Source organism: Rhipicephalus sanguineus, chromosome 11 (genome assembly GCF_013339695.2).
Source record: "Rhipicephalus sanguineus isolate Rsan-2018 chromosome 11, BIME_Rsan_1.4, whole genome shotgun sequence".
Lineage (NCBI taxonomy): Eukaryota > Metazoa > Arthropoda > Arachnida > Ixodida > Ixodidae > Rhipicephalus > Rhipicephalus sanguineus.
In genome coordinates this window covers 138,742,145-138,760,538 of record NC_051186.1, presented here as the reverse complement: position 1 = coordinate 138,760,538, position 18,394 = coordinate 138,742,145, and the positions used below count along the sequence as shown (strand labels likewise).

The window sequence follows — 18,394 nt, the reverse complement described above, 5'->3', positions numbered from 1 at the left end:
CGCCATGCTACCGAACGTCACCGACGAAGAAAACCTCGACGCCGCCACTTACTTACAACGTGCCGAAGAAGCTCGACAGCTCGCCCGCCTGCGCATCAAGACCCAGCAGCACACCGACAGCCGTCGCTACAATCTTCGACGACGCTTCGTGGAGTACCAGCCCGGCAACCGTGTCTGGGTCTGGACGCCAATACGACGACGTGGACTGAGCGAGAAGCTTCTTCGACGATACTTCGGACCGTACAAGGTACTTCGACGTCTCGGCGCACTCGACTACGAGGTTGTCCCCGACGGCATCACGAACTCTCAGAGGCGCCGAGCACGACCCGAGGTCGTGCATGTGGTGCGCCTTAAACCGTACTATGCTCGTTAACGCACCTGAGGACTCTAATGTTTGTCTGCTTAGTTTTCGTTAGTATTGCATGTATTCACGTTCTGTTTTTAGGCATCGGGACGATGCTTTTTCAGAGGGGGGCATTGCCACGTACGTTTCTGATCACTTTTGCTGCATTCGCCCACAAAGGCAGTCGGCAACGCTCAAGGCAAACCGCGCCTCATTCTTCGAGAAGCTTCACGATTGTTGTAGATGATTTTGTTAAGATTGCGCGCAAGACGCGAACGTTCGAGCTCATTCTAGAGATTGCGCAACCACCAGCGATATCGCTGGAAAGTTCGATAGCGCCTGTATAAAAGCCGACGCGCTTGACCGCTTGTCAGTTGATCGACGGACGACGCCCTGTTCGCCGCTATCATTGTACAGCGTGTATTGCTGTAGTTCTCATTTTGCGGCCACAAGTTCGGCCAAATAAACAGTTTCATCCTGCAAACGCCGACTGCTGTCTTCGTCGACGTCACGACCACGTGACAATACATTGTCACTGGTATTACCATTAACATGTTATACCAGTGACACTTTGTATTAGATGTTGCAAATCACTTCTTGAATGCTGCCCTCTGTTAAGAACGAGTAAGAAATGTTTTTTTCGTAAAAATATTATGTTGGCATGCCCGCAAAATTTTTCCAGGAATAACTGTCTTCAATCTTTTCAATATTTTTTTTTGTGTGTCTGTAACAGGCACGGCAAATATCACTGATGTAATCAGGGTTCTGCCCAGAGGACCGGAGCCAGCCAGAGTCCCGGGGAGATGTCGAGGAGAGGAGCCCGGAGCTGTTAACAGTAACGTTTATTACATTATTTACAGGTAGCGTGTTGCGACATGATGGGGTTAGCATCATGGAAGCTCTCGAGCTTCTGGGAGCTTCTCGGAGCTTGTGAGAGCTTGAGAGAACTTGTGAGACCTTGTCGGGAGCGCATCGGCGCTCGCATTTTATGTCCTGGCCTTCCCAGGGTTCCCTGTAGGAAAAAAACAATGGAGGCCAGGACAGTCCAATGAAAATTTCCATCTTCACCTCCGCCCCCAAAAGGGGAAGGTGAAACGCCGCCTCCTTCCCAACCCACGAAAGGAGAAAGAGGCACGTCCAGTTCGTCCCATGGCGAGGGAAAAACACTGCCCACCGCGCACTACACGGCACAGCACGAAGACGTTGAGTCTTACGTGGAAGTCAATTTCGTAGTCTGTTGCAGTGATGGGTATGCGGCGCCAGGCAGACCACGAATTGTGGAAACAGCGGCACCAAGGCGTCACGGAGAACGTGGGAAATGCATCCGCAGACGGTTCCCAGACGTTGGGCCCTTTGTCCGGGGCACCTTGACGACAAAGCAAGCCGCCTCGACGGCCAACAACTCTTCCTAATCGGTCAGTCGGTCAGGCGTGCCCAAAGGGTTTTACGAGGGGCGCAGACAACCTGAGATAAATAGGCGAACGACTTTCGTGTTGTCGCCGCTCTTGGTGCATCTCTGGAACCGCTGACCCGGAAGAAATCAGGGTAGTCTTAGCCGCAACGTCTCATGCGTCAAAGCGGCGCCAAGCCAGGCAGGCCGATCATAACATCACGTAAACTTCGGAACTGCATCAGTTTTGAACTGAAGAAGCGCCTGATAACAAAAAAAAAAATGATGTCCACAAAATAACCAGGACGAGATCAAATATTTTAATGTAGATTGTTTACGCAAAATGTTCATCTTTTTGCACAAATGATGCGGCCGGGGAAAAGCAAGAATGGGAAAGTACACCTCGCATACGGGCAAAACATAAGTCACCGGAAACAGTGCGCAGTATGCTTACGCAAAACTTCACAAATGTACATTTAAATATGCAATCAATAAACGGAACTAAGCAATGATTACTATACATAAAGCCCTACTGATATGTCCTTGGGCCAAGCTGCTGTCTCAGACGCACCTATCTGGACAGAACTATAAAGGAAGAGCGCAGAAATAACGAAAGAAACTATTTCAAAACTGTTTTAAAAGTGCGAACCACTATTGTGCACTCAATATAAAAGGAAGGTTGCCGCTTCTAGTTCAAAAAGCAATGAAGAACAAAAACGACAAATGAACGTAACAAACAATGCTGCTAGTACGGCTTCGCAATAGTTGAATTTGTTTGGTAACGCCGCGTATGCCGACCTCTCAGTGAACAAGGTGAAGCTGTCGATTAGCTGGTAATGTCCACCTGATGCTCGTATTCTTATGTTTATATTAGGTCACAGTGTTAACTGCTAAAAGGTACAAAATCCTCACGGCTTTAAAAGGTGGTGAACAATAATATTGCGTCAGAAGTACGGGCTCATTGACCTGAACTCTGGAACAGCAGTGTCGTTTCCTTTCGTTTGCGCTGATTTTTGTCCTGCTCGGTATCAAAGGGCAACGTTGACCCGGCGAGGAAGCTTAGCGAAACGGTCAATGACTTCCGACACGCTGATGTCGACATTTCTGTGGGCGTACAGAAGTGCCTGGCCAACCATACGTTCCTCAGACATCGTGGAGCGCAAGTAGTTCTTAAGTAACCTCATGCTTGAAAACGTTCTCTCTGCGCTGGCAGTGCATGGTCACTGGAAGGGTGACTAGAATCCGGAGTAGCTTGTACACATTCTCATAGAACCTGCTGTCGCTATGAGAGAGGGCATCGGTTCCAGTACCGGGGCGATGGTTTGCTGCTTTGTTCGCCCACTTTGTCCACCATAGTCGCAGTTCTCCAAAACCAGCCCTCGTTCCGACGTCATGCGCAAAAACGGTCAGGAGATTTTCTGCTCCTTTCTCCCGAATCCCGATCATCTTGCATTGGTGGTATTGCGGATGGTACAAATATTGAAAAGTCCTTTAGAAGTGCCCTGTGCTTTTCGAACCGTTGGTTTAACTGGGCTAGTACGTGGTCCATGAACGGAATGAACAGGGTTCTGCGAAAATATTCTTCCGCGCTTTCGAATGCATTGATCACAAGGTTTTGCTTCCGGACACCGGCTCGACGGCTGGTGATCTCCACATTCAGTTTTTCTGCCAATGCCTGCACTTGTGCAAATATTTTTGAGAATGAAGCATACGTGTTCTTGCGGTCACTTTCAATTGTCTGCTGTACCACTTCTATGTCGTCAATGGCAGCGCTCATGTCGATACTCCTCGTCTGCATGCAGCTTCTTTGACAGTGGCAAAGTCAGTGCTAACACGTCACATGCACGCTTACAAGGAACGCTGGTGAAAAGAGTGCCAACATTAGACTGTTTTCCTGCACTGGACTTTCGCCATTTCCGTTAAACTTAATCTCCTCTAGTGCTGCGGTCAACGGCTCAAAGAGATGAAAGCACTGCATCGTGCTTCTCGGCCCAGCGCGTTTCGCATAGTCCCAAAAGGCGCTTCCTTGTAGACTCAGGACAGCTCAAACTTATCATTTTTCGCAAAACGTGTGAGCGGCTAGAAGATTTACGGAAAAAGACTGACGCCGCATTCAGAGTCCCAAAACAGTTTCGGATGTCTATGATGGAGCATGCCGCACACACAACTAAATTAAGGGAGTGACACGCGCAGTGAGTACATAGAGTGCGGCTGGATATTTCTCACGAACAGCAGCTTGAACACCATTCGTTTTGCCGGTCATCGAACTTGCACCATCGTAGCCTTGAGCACAGAGATGCTGCATGTTAATTCCCATTTCTATAAGGAGCCTTATGATGGTGTCGGCGAGGGCCCGGCCATTTGGTCGTGAATTGGCACAAAGCCTATAAGAAAACTTCTTCGATTCCGTTCGCATCCTTATTAAACCTTGCACAAACAGTAAGCTGCTCGATACCAGCAACATCCGTCGTTTCATCGGCAAGTATACGGAGAAGCAGCCTGCAGCGTTTACTTTTGCGACTAGGCTTTCCTTGATGATTGCAGCAGAGATTTCTATAATGTGGTTTTGTACATCTGGACTAAAATATGAGGCCTTATTTGGGCAATTTTCCAAATGCTTTTTTTGTCGAGGAGGCTGTGCTTGAATCCATGGGACCACTGTCTCTATGTCCACGGAGAGCCACACCTTGCCGCCCGCAAAAGAGAACTGTCTCAGCAATAGGCTGTAACTTCCTTTGGGTCTCTCTTATTTGAATTTGCCTGCCATGGTCCAGTTGATCAACAACACTGGGCACACATCCTGAGAAGGTTTGAAGAAAACTATCGGCTACCAGACGAGCGTCAGTGTGATATTTAGTGACTTCATGTGCACCGAAGACTTCGAGGGCGTGCTTCCACTTTTGAAATGGCTTGGATACGAGGGCCTCAGTGCGCGCATGTTGGCCCTTGCCAATCTGACTTCTGCTAAAAAGGACACACATTCGGCAAAACGCACCCTCTTGAAGCGCTGAGTATCATCGGTACCTGTCCAGCCAAGCCACGTAAACCTTCGTTTTTGCTTAAAATCGTTCATAGACTTAAACATATAGCATGGCGGAGGAATCCAAGGAGAAGCTAGCAGTTGATGTTTTGTGTCATCATCCACTTTTGAGCCATCTGTGTAGAGCCCGATATCAAACTTGCTCCTGCTAGCATTTTGAGGGTCAGAAAGAATCCCACCACCCGGGTGACGCCGCTGGTTGGTGGTGTATGAGAGCACGAAAAATTTCGGGGGGGGGGGGGGCTGAAGCCCCATAACCCCCCCCCCCCTGGCTACGCTCCTGCTGGCCACTGCAGTGTCACATTCGGCGGCTGCGGCAGTCGGAGCAGTCGTAGAAAATGCTTCGTCGATAATGGCTTCGAAGTGAGCGATTGCTGTTCGCTTTGTCAAGTGTTGGTATTCGCCGCTGAAATTCGTGATCAAGAGCTGAGTGATCCTACGTTTCAGTTGGATGATACCGCGGGCGACGCAGATTTGCCGAGCCAAGAGCACCAACAGATTCGCTTCGGCTAGAGTGTACTAGATACTTCGGCGATAGCAGTCGCTCTCCACAGTTACCAACATACTGGTTCGCGGCGGAAGTGTGATAGTATCGTCAACAATTCGAAGTGCAGTTTTCTGCGTATTGGTATCTTTTTGTCTGGGAGCATGGTCGTCCGAAAACGTTATGAGCAGGTCTCGAAGGTTTATAACGGCTGCGTGCTCGCGGAGGAAATCCATTCCGAGAATAACTCTTCGGGAGCATTCACGCAACACGACGAAAGAAGCAATGTACGTCGACTCACGGATTTGGAGCCGGGCGGTGCATCTCCCAATAGGTGTCAATAGGTGACCGCCCGCTGTTCGGAGGTTGGGTCCATGTCCCCACGGTGTCGTTACCTTTCTCAGCTGAGCAACGAGGTCAGCGCTGATAACGGAGTAATCGGCGCCCGTGTCTACCAGAGCAGTTACTGGGCGGTTGTCGACAAGAATGGAGATGTCAGCAGATACACGTCTGTCGTCGATGGTATACGTCTGCGAAAGGGAGTCGTCGGATGTCGGCAGGCAGTTCGGAGGAGGGTCTTTTAACGGTCGATCGACAGCGGCCTCACCCCCGGAAGTCGCTGTTCCTAGTTTCCCCGGCGTGGGCTTGGGGACCTAGGCGTTCGTCCCGCAACGACGTCGGCAAAGGTCGAGTGTTGGCCAGGTGACATGGAGCGCCGGGGAGACGGTGAGCGGGATGCTCTGAAAGGTGGAGGACTGCTGGCTTGCCAAGTACTTGGTGATAGCACGGCGCCGCTCACCATCCCGCGGTCGACGAGCATCTGGACGACAGCCAGGAAGGCCCATGTGTCAGTACGTACACTCGCGGTAGACGTGACCTGGTTCACCACAATGGTAACAAAGGGGCCGATTGTCGGGAGCGCCCCACATACTGGATTTCCGAACATTGAGTCGTGGGTTCTCGTAATGCGAACGGCGTCGTCTGTTGGGTGGGCAGACGGGACGGATAGCCGACTGCCGGTGCAGGAGTACGTAACGCCTCCGCGTACGTTAAAAGAGGAGCCTCTGCTGGCGGCGGAGCCACCAACGGTTGGACCAGGTGCCGGACCTCTTCGCGGACAACATCCGTTAGAGCAGCCACATGAGGCGGAGGAGACGCTGCGTGCAGTTTTTTCAGCTCCTCGCGTACAATACTGCGCACGAGCTCTGTAAGTTCCCTCGCGGTCAGGGGCGTAGCCAGAAATTTTTTTCGGGGGGGGGTTCAACCATACTTTTTGTATGTTCGTGCGTGCGTTTGTATGTGTGCGTGTATATATACGCAAGCAAAACTGAAACATCTCGGGGGGGGGGGGGGTTGAACCCCCCCAACCCCCCCCTTGGCTACGCCCCTGCTCGCGGTCGTGACGTCAGGTGTTGCCAGGGACGATGACACAGATGATAGATTGCTTGGGCGCTCGTACTGCGACGATCGCTGCCGTAGCATTCGCTCCATCGTCGTGGCTTCGTGGAGGAATTCCGCTACGGTGCTTGGAGGGTTGCGCACGAGTCCCGCGAACAGCTGCTCTTTTACGCCCCGCATCAGTAGGCGCACCTTCTTCTCTTCTGTCATTGACGGATCAGCTCGACGGCACAGCCGGGACATGTCCTCAACGAACATGGCAACGCTCTCGTTCGGGCGCTGGTTCCGGGAATTGAGGAGACGTTCTGCTTGCTCCTTTCGGTCAGAACTTCGGAAGGTATTCTGAAGCTGAGTGCAAAACTCTGGCCAGGTTGCCATGGTAGCTTCATGGTTTTCAAACCAAGTGCGCGCCGAGTCCTCGAGGTAAAAGTTTTTTCAAATAAAATCTTTCAGTTGTTAGATCAGCGCTTGTCCCGTCCTCTTCTCTTGTGTGCCTTGACAGTTTTGTGCGCTGTGCAAAGATGAATTTCCTCAAGGTCTCAATAAAGTTCTTCCCCCCCCCCCCTCTTTCTCACGTTAACATATGTTTAAGACAGATTTACCAGCGCAAAAAAAGACAGGACATTTAGGAAGGACACACACACATAGCGCTATGTGTGTGTGTCCTTCCTAAATGTCCTGTCTTTTTTGCGCTGGTAAATCTATCTTAATCATGAACTAACTCGCCCAAGCAGCCGTTTTAACATATGTTAATGGGAGAGTGAAATAACGACCGGGCATCACACAATGCGAATTACACAACTATAGGGGGTTTAAAACTTCCAACCCATTACGAAGGGCTCTGCCATGATTCTTCGTCGCGATCAGCCATCACATCAACGAAGTGCACATAATGCCTTACAGATATAGGTGTAGCTGGTGCCTTGCGCTTCTCCACAGAATGACGAATAATGGCGTAGTGGGTGCTCCTAACTTCACAAAAATTATGATGTATGTCGTAGTGGGTACCTTGCTAGTGTGCTTGTCCCAAGAGAGTTTACAATGGCCTCTAGAAATGCCGCTCTTCCAGCTTTCGCTGTGACTGTGCTGCGCTTTCTGGGCAGGCCTGGCATTTTCTGTGTTCTCATGAATCACTATATATATATAATTATGAACCCCAACCAACTTGCCCACCAACCTGTTATTCTGCAAAGAAAAGCAGTACGTTAGGCACGACCATGCCAAGTTTCGCTTGCCCCCATTTCCCCAATGGGGTTCCTGCATCTTTTTTTCTTCCTCTCTCTTTCTCATGCTCTATTTTTTCTATCTTTTTATTGTCTGTTGCTTTCTATTTCTTCCTGGCTTTCTCTTTCTTTTTCAATTTCTTCCCTTTCTTTCTTGTCCTGTAGCGCTCTCTGTTATTTATTTATTTCTATCTCTGTGTATTTCTTTCTCTTTTTCCTCTTTCTTTCTTTCCCTCTCTCTGTATTCGTTCTCTCGCCCATCTGATTTATTGCATCCCACTTCGGATAAATCAACGCAGCGGGAGAGTGCCCTGTTATTGCATTGCACATGCTAGAAATACAGGGAAAAATCTAGGGACTTTAGCTAGAAAGGTAGAGGCCACTGATGATGATGATAGTTTTTGTGAATGGCATAACGGAAAGTATAACAGCGCCGCTGATTTGGGCCAGCAAAATTGAAGAGGCTGGATTCAAGAACTTATGCATTTCTGATAGGGATGTCTGCTAGACAAATGACTGAAATTTGCTCGGTTAATCATAGAAAAATGGATACAGCAGCAGACCTTTCAACTTCCAGAGCTTACATAAAATTAAATGAGACATACAGGCTGGAGATCAATGGCCAAGCCCCTTGTATTTTGATGTACACAAACAAGACAACAAAAGCGTATGTGCATTGCCTTTGCACACAATGACATAGCACAGAAAAGAGAAATTACAAAATGTCACTTACAATGCCACTTCTGCATATATACATGTTCTTTAATCTTTCCATTCTTTGTACTATCTCACTATGCACCACCGGCAGGTTGAAACACACTCATGAAGAAAAATACGTACAGTTCTCAGTACAACAGATTGAGGTGGCTCAACCGAGGTTTTTACGTATGGCATGAACACCTCTTATTGAATGTGCTCAACACAACAGGAACGTGTCAACATGAAGAAGGGCAACCTATACAGCTCATCACAAGACTGTTCATATACAGATACATTGTACACACATATGTAGGTAGATACAGGCAGCTGCGATCAATAAAAAAAGCTCGAACTTTACCAGGCGATCTATACAAAATGAAAATAAGAGCTACATGCCCTAGAGTGTTTTGGAATATGCTCAAAGTCATCCACACACTGCATACTTTGAAGTGGCCATACTTGAAAAGAAAAGAAAGCAAACAGGTCAGCAGAGCCCTAATACATTAAAAATGAAGAAAATAAAAACTTATGTTTCATCGTTCACAAAGTAAACTAGGAGAAAGATTCCACTCAGGATTACACCTCATTCGAAAATAAACACAAAATCGCTACAGTGATTCACAGTACAGGATTTATATAGGCTGCATACTTCCCTCGGAATTTGGACACTGCAAAAAATATAGTCAAGACAAAGCAGCTTTGCAAAATAGTGTAAAGTGAACTCTACACTTTGAGAGTAACAACAGAGGTACAATAAATTTAATTAGCCAGTTAGGATGCTTCTGCTTATTCACAGCATTTTTTCTACGGTCATACAATGGAAACGAGTATGAGCACTAGCAACCCCAAAACCTTTATTAACCTCTTAAAGAGTATTGCAAACAAACTTTGCGCGCTACAAGAGTGGATGAGGAAAGAACGATACGGGACAACACATGGTTCTTCAACACAGCGTATTGTTTTTTCCTCGTCCACTCTTATGCTTGTAGCACGCAAAGTTTACACCACGTACAACCAACTGGCCCCTATCCTGGCTCTTCTTGCAAACAAACAATGCGCATCTCTAGGCAGCAATTGTGTCAGCAAAATATGAAACACCTTCACAGTGTTAAAATGGCCGGTAAAGTGCCCTTGCTTAAGAGGGGACGTGGGTTGTGTATTTTGTGGTCAAGCCTGATGAAAATACTAAACAGCTTGTTTAGTTCTTTGTGCCGATTTCAAATATGCAACAATTTTTTTCTTGTGTGTCAAATGCTTCAAGAGAAATGCAACAAGTGGAGGACTGCAAGCAGTTTTCAAAATCAAATAGTAATTAGTCATTCTGCACGTGACCCATGGCTACCATAAAAAAAAACCAGAAAATCAAATTTTAAAAATGTATGTTGAGGAAATTATAATTCTGCTCTAAGCATTTGTGATATGCAGGTTGGCTTTAAAGTAAACAAATACTTATAGCACTAGCTGTTCTAGATCGTGAAATACTACGACGACAAAATAAATGACCCGATGCATGTGAGATTCAGCTCGTACACATAGCATAAAACTGAAATACGGATGAAATGCTGATTTTGTAAGATCTATAATAGATGCTACATGAAAAAAAAGTAGCAGTAGATTTTAATAGCGTAATAAAAACCTTCTTTTCTCTTTTCACTCTTAGCAACCCCTTAAGAGAGCAATGCTTTAGGAGGTTGTGAAAGTCACATAAGTGTGTCACATGACTTTGGTATCTAATGTATAATATAGAATGCCATCGCACTGCAAAGCAAGAGAGAAAGAAGTGGGCCTGGTCTCATGAGCATCACGCCATCTGCACTCGAGACAGTGCGGTGCTCCAGCTGCAGATGCTTGGACAGTGGAGCTTGCCTCCTAGATGCAGCATGGCAATGAGACGGTGCTCCAATCTCTTCCAAGTGGTCAAACAGTGAGTCCCTCCCGTGCCTTAGAATGTCCAGTGCAAAACCAAATGGGGCAATGGGGCCTGGAGATGTGCTTTGAAACAGCCTTGTTGGCCAATGCAATACTCCATCTCGTCCTCTGCACTACTCGCATTCAAGGCTGTTTGTACAAACGGAGCGCATGCTTTTAATTGTTCTACTATGAAGACAGCTGCACAGTGTAAGCACTTGATAGCCACATTTATGATGGTGTTTGCTTTTTACTACATAAATGGCAGCCCTTTGTCAGCACTTGGAGGCTGTGTGACTGCACTCTTTGGGTGCCTTCATGAAGAGGTTTAGAAAGAAAGCTGTGACCTGGTGCAAGCCCTGTTTCTTCCTTCATGAACTTTCAAACATTTCCCAAAGCAGTGAAAGAATGGACGCACGAAACATTTTTTTTCGTACCAAACTTTGCTTTGTAACACAGTAGCTTTTCAAGCACCGTAATATGGAACATTTTCCTTGCTCCTGACTGCACTGTTCTTGGCAATGAGATAGATATACACTGCTCAGTGAAGAGGTAAAACAACATATTGGTCAAACATGCTTTAGAAGTGTTTTTCAAAAACAGGAGTTTAAGAATACGCTGGAAACAAGAAAAGATGCGAAATAATGTGTTCTGGTCACAATAATAAAACATACAAGTGTTCCTGCAGTGTTGCCACACGACATTTGTGAAGCACCTCAGTAAAGCCTTTTGCAAAAGAAGACTTACAAAACCTGAGGCTTATTTTGCTCCCTCGTACTTTTATCAACAGAAAAGGGGTGATGGTGGCATAAATTAGTGCAAAAAGAGCAAACACAAGACAAGCTCCTGTTTATACTGTTCATTTGGCATGTCTATCATGACTGTGTTTGGGTTATCTAGGCTTTCCTGAAGTGACTTACACATGTCCTATGGCAGTGGCTTTGTTGTACTAATACAGGTTGCTGAAGATGAAATACTGTTGATGGCTAGCAAACACGTGAAACCTTATTTTGTTTGATTGTGTGTTCACTCTATACCTCAATTTTCTTGCATGTCTTATGAACTGCACTGCGTACAGGCATACTCAAGTTGCTAAACATGAGTTTGCATTGTGAAAGGAAAGACAAAATCAAAGCGCTTGTCTTGCGCATTAGGAATTGTAGTGGTGCTGTGTTGTCAAGCAGAAAAAGAACTTTATGATGAAAGAAACAGTCAATGCCCCGCATAGTCCAAATGCAAAGGATGAAGTGCATGGGTACACTGACTCAACAATTTCACAAGACTGGCCGATCAGGGCCAACTGTCTTCGGGGATACTTTGCATGCAAGTTATTCACAAGACCGGCATCTTTTTTTTCGATGCACCAACAACAACACACTGAACACCTTCAAGTTGCGTACTGAGCAGCACAATACCAGCGCACAGTTTACTGCTCGACACGAATGCAAATGCAAACAGCGCTGTTAGGTCCAAGGCAGTGTTTAAGGCCCTGGCACAACTGTCCAAGTGTCATGTGCCAGGTGTGATGCATGTTGGGCTTCCACACCTCGAGAAGTGCCTTTGCAAGTGCACAACAGGGTGGCAGCTTTTGTGAATGCTCCAACAACGTTGAAGAATTAGCCTGTGCTGAACTGTGACTGTGTGCGAGGCGGGCAGGAGAGGTGTCACTGGAAGAACGAGGTTCAGCTTCACTACTGTTCGGCACACTCTTTCGAGCTCGTGGACCTTTTGCATTGTCACCAGCAACTGGTGGCACAACGCGAGCATAGTAAGCAGTAGCAACAGGGGGTGGGCACTTGCACAGAGTTCCCGACTCAAATGCCAAGTTTACATCCAGTGCAGCCTGCTGCACGTTGAATGGAGCCCCAAGCAGCTTGCAGTTCACAATCCACGTTATTCGTTCCAGCTTGGATCCAGCAGCTAGACACGATCGTAGGATGTTCCGGTTTGTCTTCACAGTCTGCGAGAAAAGATGAAATGTCATGAGTAAATGCAATAGTGTAGTGTTCTGTCATAGATACTACAAGCTAAAAAGTGCAACCTGCGATGCATTTAAAAATTCTCCGCTTAAAACCATAAAATTTTGAAAGTAAAAAAAAATTTCTATACAAGAAAAAGAGAAAACTAAAACCAGGTCAACTTCAAAATAACACAGGCCATGCGCATGACCAGAGGTTAATGGAGTGCAAGGAATATTTATGGTATTTTCTGTACCGTAAGATCCCAAGCAAGTGCCCCCTTCACCTTTTCGAGAGATTTGAAATATGCGCCGATGACTGAGCAAATGCGTCCATATTTTTTCAACCTGTTCTCTGCAACAGAATCCCGCGGCAGCAGTTCCTTGTAACCCAAGTTCTGAGAGTCTTTAGATATGTGGACGATTTCTCAGCACTTGTACAGTGTGGTGCCTGGGGGTCGCATTCTGCATTGTCAAAAATTGTCGGAACATTTTTCCCCCTTGTCATAACACATGGAATTTCACACGAGGATTCCCTCTGGTGCAGTAAAAACAGTAAATTCATGTGTATTCAAAAAGCGTTTCGAGAGAAGCACAGGCGTGTGTTCTTTATTTTTAGCGGCTCTTCTGCCACCATCTTGAAATTTGGTCTGCGACCGATCGAGGGCCCCCAGCTCCATTTCTTGTCCGATTATCTTTCATCGTAAAGGGGAGGCGCTTGCTCGGGATGTGCAAGCACTGCCTGTAACATTTTACACATACTACATGTTGAAAGTCACAACTTGTCCATATAGTTTACTTTCTTGCACTAAAAAGACATTTCTATAGGATACCAGGTGAAGCAAACGTACAAGGTTTGGGTGCAGGCTAGCTGATATTCCATTGTAAAGATTACTTAGAGTGCATACAAAGACAAGGGGACAGAAAGAACAACAAAGACAGGCAATGACTTCCAAATGATATTTAATTCAAAGAACATGCATAGTGTACGATCCTATACAAGAGATAATATACGGCCCCACCTGAAACCCAATAGGCAATGCATGCGCCTAAACAAAATAACGACAAATAAACAAAACACAAACCTACGCCATCCTACAACGAACAAGAGCGCATGTGCAGTCCTAAGGCAAGCTCTTCATTGGTTAATGCAACCGACGACTGTGACGACTATGCTGACCTCAGTGGTAGTTGCAACCTCAATGGTAACTCAAGTATTATCCTTAGGATGCCTAGATAAGATAGTGATGCTCTCAAAGAATGGAACGCGACTGCACTGTGCACAGTGCACACGAAGACACCTTTCTTGCCCTAGTTTGACTGCAAGAGCATAGCAATCAAGTGGGAAAAGGGTGAGGAGGGTTTTAACAGCAGAGCTGCTTCAGCCAAGCATTGGGCCGTGATGGGTGAACAGAAATGATGATCATCATGAACTCTCTTCGTCCTCGTCATCTTCTGCTTCGCTCCCAGAACACGTGTGCCGATTTGTCTGGCGAGGCCTGCAATAACTCTGATGGGTGAAAGAATGAGTACAGAGAGAGAAGAGAAATTCTCAGCAGAAAAATTTCTTGATGAGGCGCGATTCGAGCTCGTGTGCCCACGATCCAAAGACAAGCATTGCAGCCACTCGGCTATCCAGGCACGCTAGCAGAGTCGTGTATACTATACTGTAGCAAGGGGGTGGGAAAGGGAAGCGAGAGTGAGGGATGGAAGAGAGTAAAGCACAGCATGGAAAGAACGAGAGGAAAAAAGGGACAGAATCAACGAAAGAGAGAGAAATATATGGACAGAAAGAGGAAGCAAGAAATAGAGAGGGAGAGAAAGACAAAAAAGACATAAAAAATAGAGAGACAAAGAAGGCCGTCCACACTTCCTTCAGGCTTGGCACCACTAAAGCGAAGCTAACTTCATTTTTTTGATGTCTGTTTCAGGTTAGGTCGTTTTTTATCCTACGAGAGAGTATGAGCAACGGTGGCAGCAGTGGCTCAGCCAACGGGGCAACCGGCACAGTGGGCAGCATCCATAGGCGCCCAGCAACTGTTCACGTCATGTCTTAGTAGTTTTTTTGTAGTGCACATACGAGACAGGACGAAATAAAGGCACACACAGGGCGCTATGTGCGCTACAAAGAAACCTACCCAAGACGTGCTACCAACAAGCCCCGCATCCCTTTGTGAATTTTATGTCTTATTGGTCCCCGCTGTGGAGCTGACCGGAGTCTGCTTGGATCAGGACAGCCTGCCGGCTTGTTCTGTGGGCAGGCACATGCTTCCCCCCCATGCCATGTTGGGCTCACCCTCAATTTCCTTTCCTTCCTTTTTTTAAGGCACTGTTCAGTAGCTCACGCGCTTGTACACAGTTTGTGCTTCTCGGGAGTTTGATCCACAGTTTGTACAGAATAGCTCGCTGAAAATTGAAGGACATTTCAAGGATTTCAAAGAAGTAGAATGGCAAAATTCAAGGAGCGTTAGCTAACTTTTATTTCCTCGCATAATTCCATAGAGAAGCCCCATTTATGCTTTAAGGGGTGACGTGGCACTTTAAAACTTTATTTTCTTTAGTTATTCATCGACTGTGATGGAACTTGCTGAGTTTATGTATATTTGTGTGCTGATTTCAAATATGCAGTTGCAATTTCAGAGCACAGCTCTTAGGCATGCGTTTCTGTGTTGAGCGGAATCGCCGTCGGCGGCGTAACCGGATAGACATGAAAAAGTAACTGATAGACATGAAAAAATAAAATGAGATAAAAATACCCAGCAGTGGTGTCCTTGTGAACAGGCAACCGACACTTGTCAAATATCGTAGTCCCGACGTGCGCCAAGAAGGTTCAAAAAGTGTCGAAACAGACCCGGTTCCTTTGCAGCTCAACTGAAAACTTGGTTTCAATGCCTCTAAACATACAGAAAAGCTTCCATGACGAAACGTCACAGTGCGGGACTTGCCACAGCCGAAGCACATACCCCGAACAAGAGCTCGGCGCACTGCACCTCGGAATGTCGAGAATCCGTGATGACACTTCACGGTATCTACTCAAATACGTATGCATGATCACTGCAAAGAGCTTATGCGTTTGTGGAATGTGTGAAACCTCAGAATACATGAGTGATTAACGCGCAAGCACCAACAATGCAGCAAAAGCACGCGGCTGAAGCAAGTGTCCCCCTTCGTGCTGCATCTCAACCGATCTCAACGCCACACCAACGCTACCTCTCGCAACGGTGACAAAACCTGGCCGCCTTTCGAAGCTAGTTTGCAAACTGAAAATAATCTAAAAATGTTGCGTCAGACGAATGAAAAAAGTTCAAGTTAATAAAAAACCGCAGCTTACATGACAACTGAAGACTGCATTTAAGCAAATAAATGTTACCTTCATTCTAAGCTCAATAAATGAATAAAAAAAGCTTATGCTCCGGTCCTTAAAGCGCCACCGCCGACACGAGAACCGAGAGGAAAATAGGGATAAGCAATGCACTGCGTAGCTATACCTGACTACGCTTCCGATTTTTTAAAATGTTCACATTGACAAAACACCAGCTGACATGTACAAATCAGAAGAACTGAAATGCTCACGAAACTCCATTGCCGCCGGTGTGACAACAGAAAAATTGCTGAACTACCACTTTCCTGTAGCTAGCTCTCTCCTGCCTTTTCCCGCTCGCTAGCTTTTTCGCACTGCCACGAACGTCACGCAGAGCGCACCAGGTTGAAGATGATGGTAGGAGCTCGCTTGGGCACGCCATGTCGCAGATGACAGCGGTGCACGAAGGCACCAAAGACCGCCTGGGAGCAGTTTTGGCGCAATAATGCGTTTTGGAGCAGGAGGGCGCAGCAGACACGGATTGGTGCAGCGTGGCGCAAGTGACGCAGCACTTCTGCCCGTTTAATGCCTGTTAAAATCTTCTCAGCCGCATGTCCAGTGTCCACCTCTTCAAGTTCTGTGAAATGGGCAGCACTTTCAACATCAATCCACAGCAGCTTCGTGATAGTTGTGGCTTCCGTCATTACCGAGCGCTTTAAGAACCTTGAGAGAACGCCCATTAAAACACATTCAAGATGTTTTGCTAAAGAAAAACGTCTTTGGAGAATAGCTCTGAAAAACATTCAGGAAAGGCTCGACAACTATTGCAATGTTTAGAGAGAAGTTCGGTTTTGCAAATGCAAGCTGGTGCTTTAGAAGAGTTTTCATAAGTGCTGCATTTTGGTGTGGGCAGCCTGCGACCACTTACATAATAATTGTATAATAAGTGGACCACTTACAAGTGTAAAATAACTGTTGGGAGTTTTATGTCCCAAAACCACGACATGATTATGAGGGCTTCAGCAATTTGGATCACCTGGGGTTCTTTAGTGTGCACCTGAATCTAAGTCGCCTAGCGTTTGAAGCCGTGGCAGCCGGGATTTCATCGCACAACATTCGCGTCTGCAGTTCAGCGCCATGACCAGCATAAGTAAGCGGCCACTGACTGCTTCAGTGTAGTGCTTCAAGTGTAGCCAGGGCTGTATCCAGTGCTGGAACGTTCCCAACAGCAAGATGTGAAAGGAAGCGGACTGCCTGTCTCTTGAGCAAAATTTTCATGGAAGAGCGAGATTAAGCTGGGCAGATAGGTGTCCACTGGCGTTGCATGCATTCCTGCTTTTTCAGCTGCATGCACTCTATGCAGGCCACGTGGTCCAAACACTGAATCTGGAGATAATTTTTCACGTGCTGCTACAACTTGCGGAAAAGACTCCATTTGACACCGGGGATCATCTATGGAAAGCTGCACAGTCTTGCTTGTGGGAAAGCACACAAGTGTTTCCGTCAAATTCTGCATGAGGTCGTCTGCCATACTGTGACCCATGAATGTCAATGTAAAACATGTCATGGTCGTCTCACAGTTATTCCACAGTCTGATCAAGCTGTTCCTTTAACATTCGTTTAAAATTGCGTCACAAAGGACAGTGAAATTTTCAGACTGCTCGATTATGCCTAGGACTTGTCAAGCGAAAAGACTATGACATGCAATGTAAGTACATATTTTTCTCGAAATAATTTAATATTCTCTTGATATCGCTATGCAGAAACACAATTTTGAGACAGCTGGGAAAATGATTCACTGGAACTGTAGAAGTAGTGTGCACACACAACTTTCATGGTCCAAAAAAATCTTGGCTTCAATCACAGAGTTGTGCTTTCAGCAGTATTCGCCAAGGGTTGCAATGCGGGAGGAAATTGCCGTGTTTTCACACTAGCAAGTTGTTTCCAACGCCAGGTTTGCCACTTGCATAAAACTTGCGACGGAAGAGCAGCCCTCATCTGCTGCAGCTTGGGATTGGTGCTTCGCATATTTCCAATGGCTCTTCATGACCGATTCCCTCCTTGTTGAAATGTCGACCGTCTTCTGACACATTGTGTACTTTGCTCGGTCAAGATTGCTGGTTTCCGGCTTATTCTGGTGGCGGTACTCCTTAGGTTTCAGCCACGCAGACTGAAACTTCCACATTCCACCTGGCAACTTGTCAAAATCAAAATGTGGGCATGGCACACAACGCAAATGCGAAATTCACCGTGAGATGTGACGTGCAGCAGGCCAACCATCAATGAAATAACTTGTGCTGGACTGGATTAGATTTAGTCAACATTAGTTGACAGACGACGCATGCGTTGCTGCACTTAAAACAAATGAAAAATTGCGGGCAGTTTGCATTAAGTTGCACAAAGCTTGGCACAGCAAAGCACGGACCCGTCGCCGCTCATACGTCCCGTCGATCGACACGTCTAGCTTCGAGATGCGTGGCTTCCTCCTTGGGAGTATGCAGCCAGGCCATGCACTATAGAGCGGAGGTTGCACACAATGTCTCCGTCAGTGGGCATGGCTTAGCTACTGCACATGCGCGGCTTGACCAGGTGGTGCAGTATCTGATCAATCTTTTTTTCCCTCTCTTTCGTTGATGTTCTCTCTGTGTCTT

The 18,394-nt window shown here is 46.7% G+C and overlaps 1 protein-coding gene across 1 annotated transcript in view; it reads right to left on the bottom strand.

The window, feature by feature from the left end:
- Positions 1 to 8,493: 8,493 nt before the first annotated feature.
- Positions 8,494 to 18,394, bottom strand: part of LOC119374751 (uncharacterized) — a 281,996-nt gene continuing 272,095 nt past the window's right edge. The window contains exon 19 of the mRNA XM_037644939.2: positions 8,494 to 12,445. Coding sequence (XP_037500867.1) covers positions 11,912 to 12,445 — 534 coding nt within the window. The 3' untranslated portion in view covers positions 8,494 to 11,911. The remainder of the gene's footprint in view (positions 12,446 to 18,394) is intronic.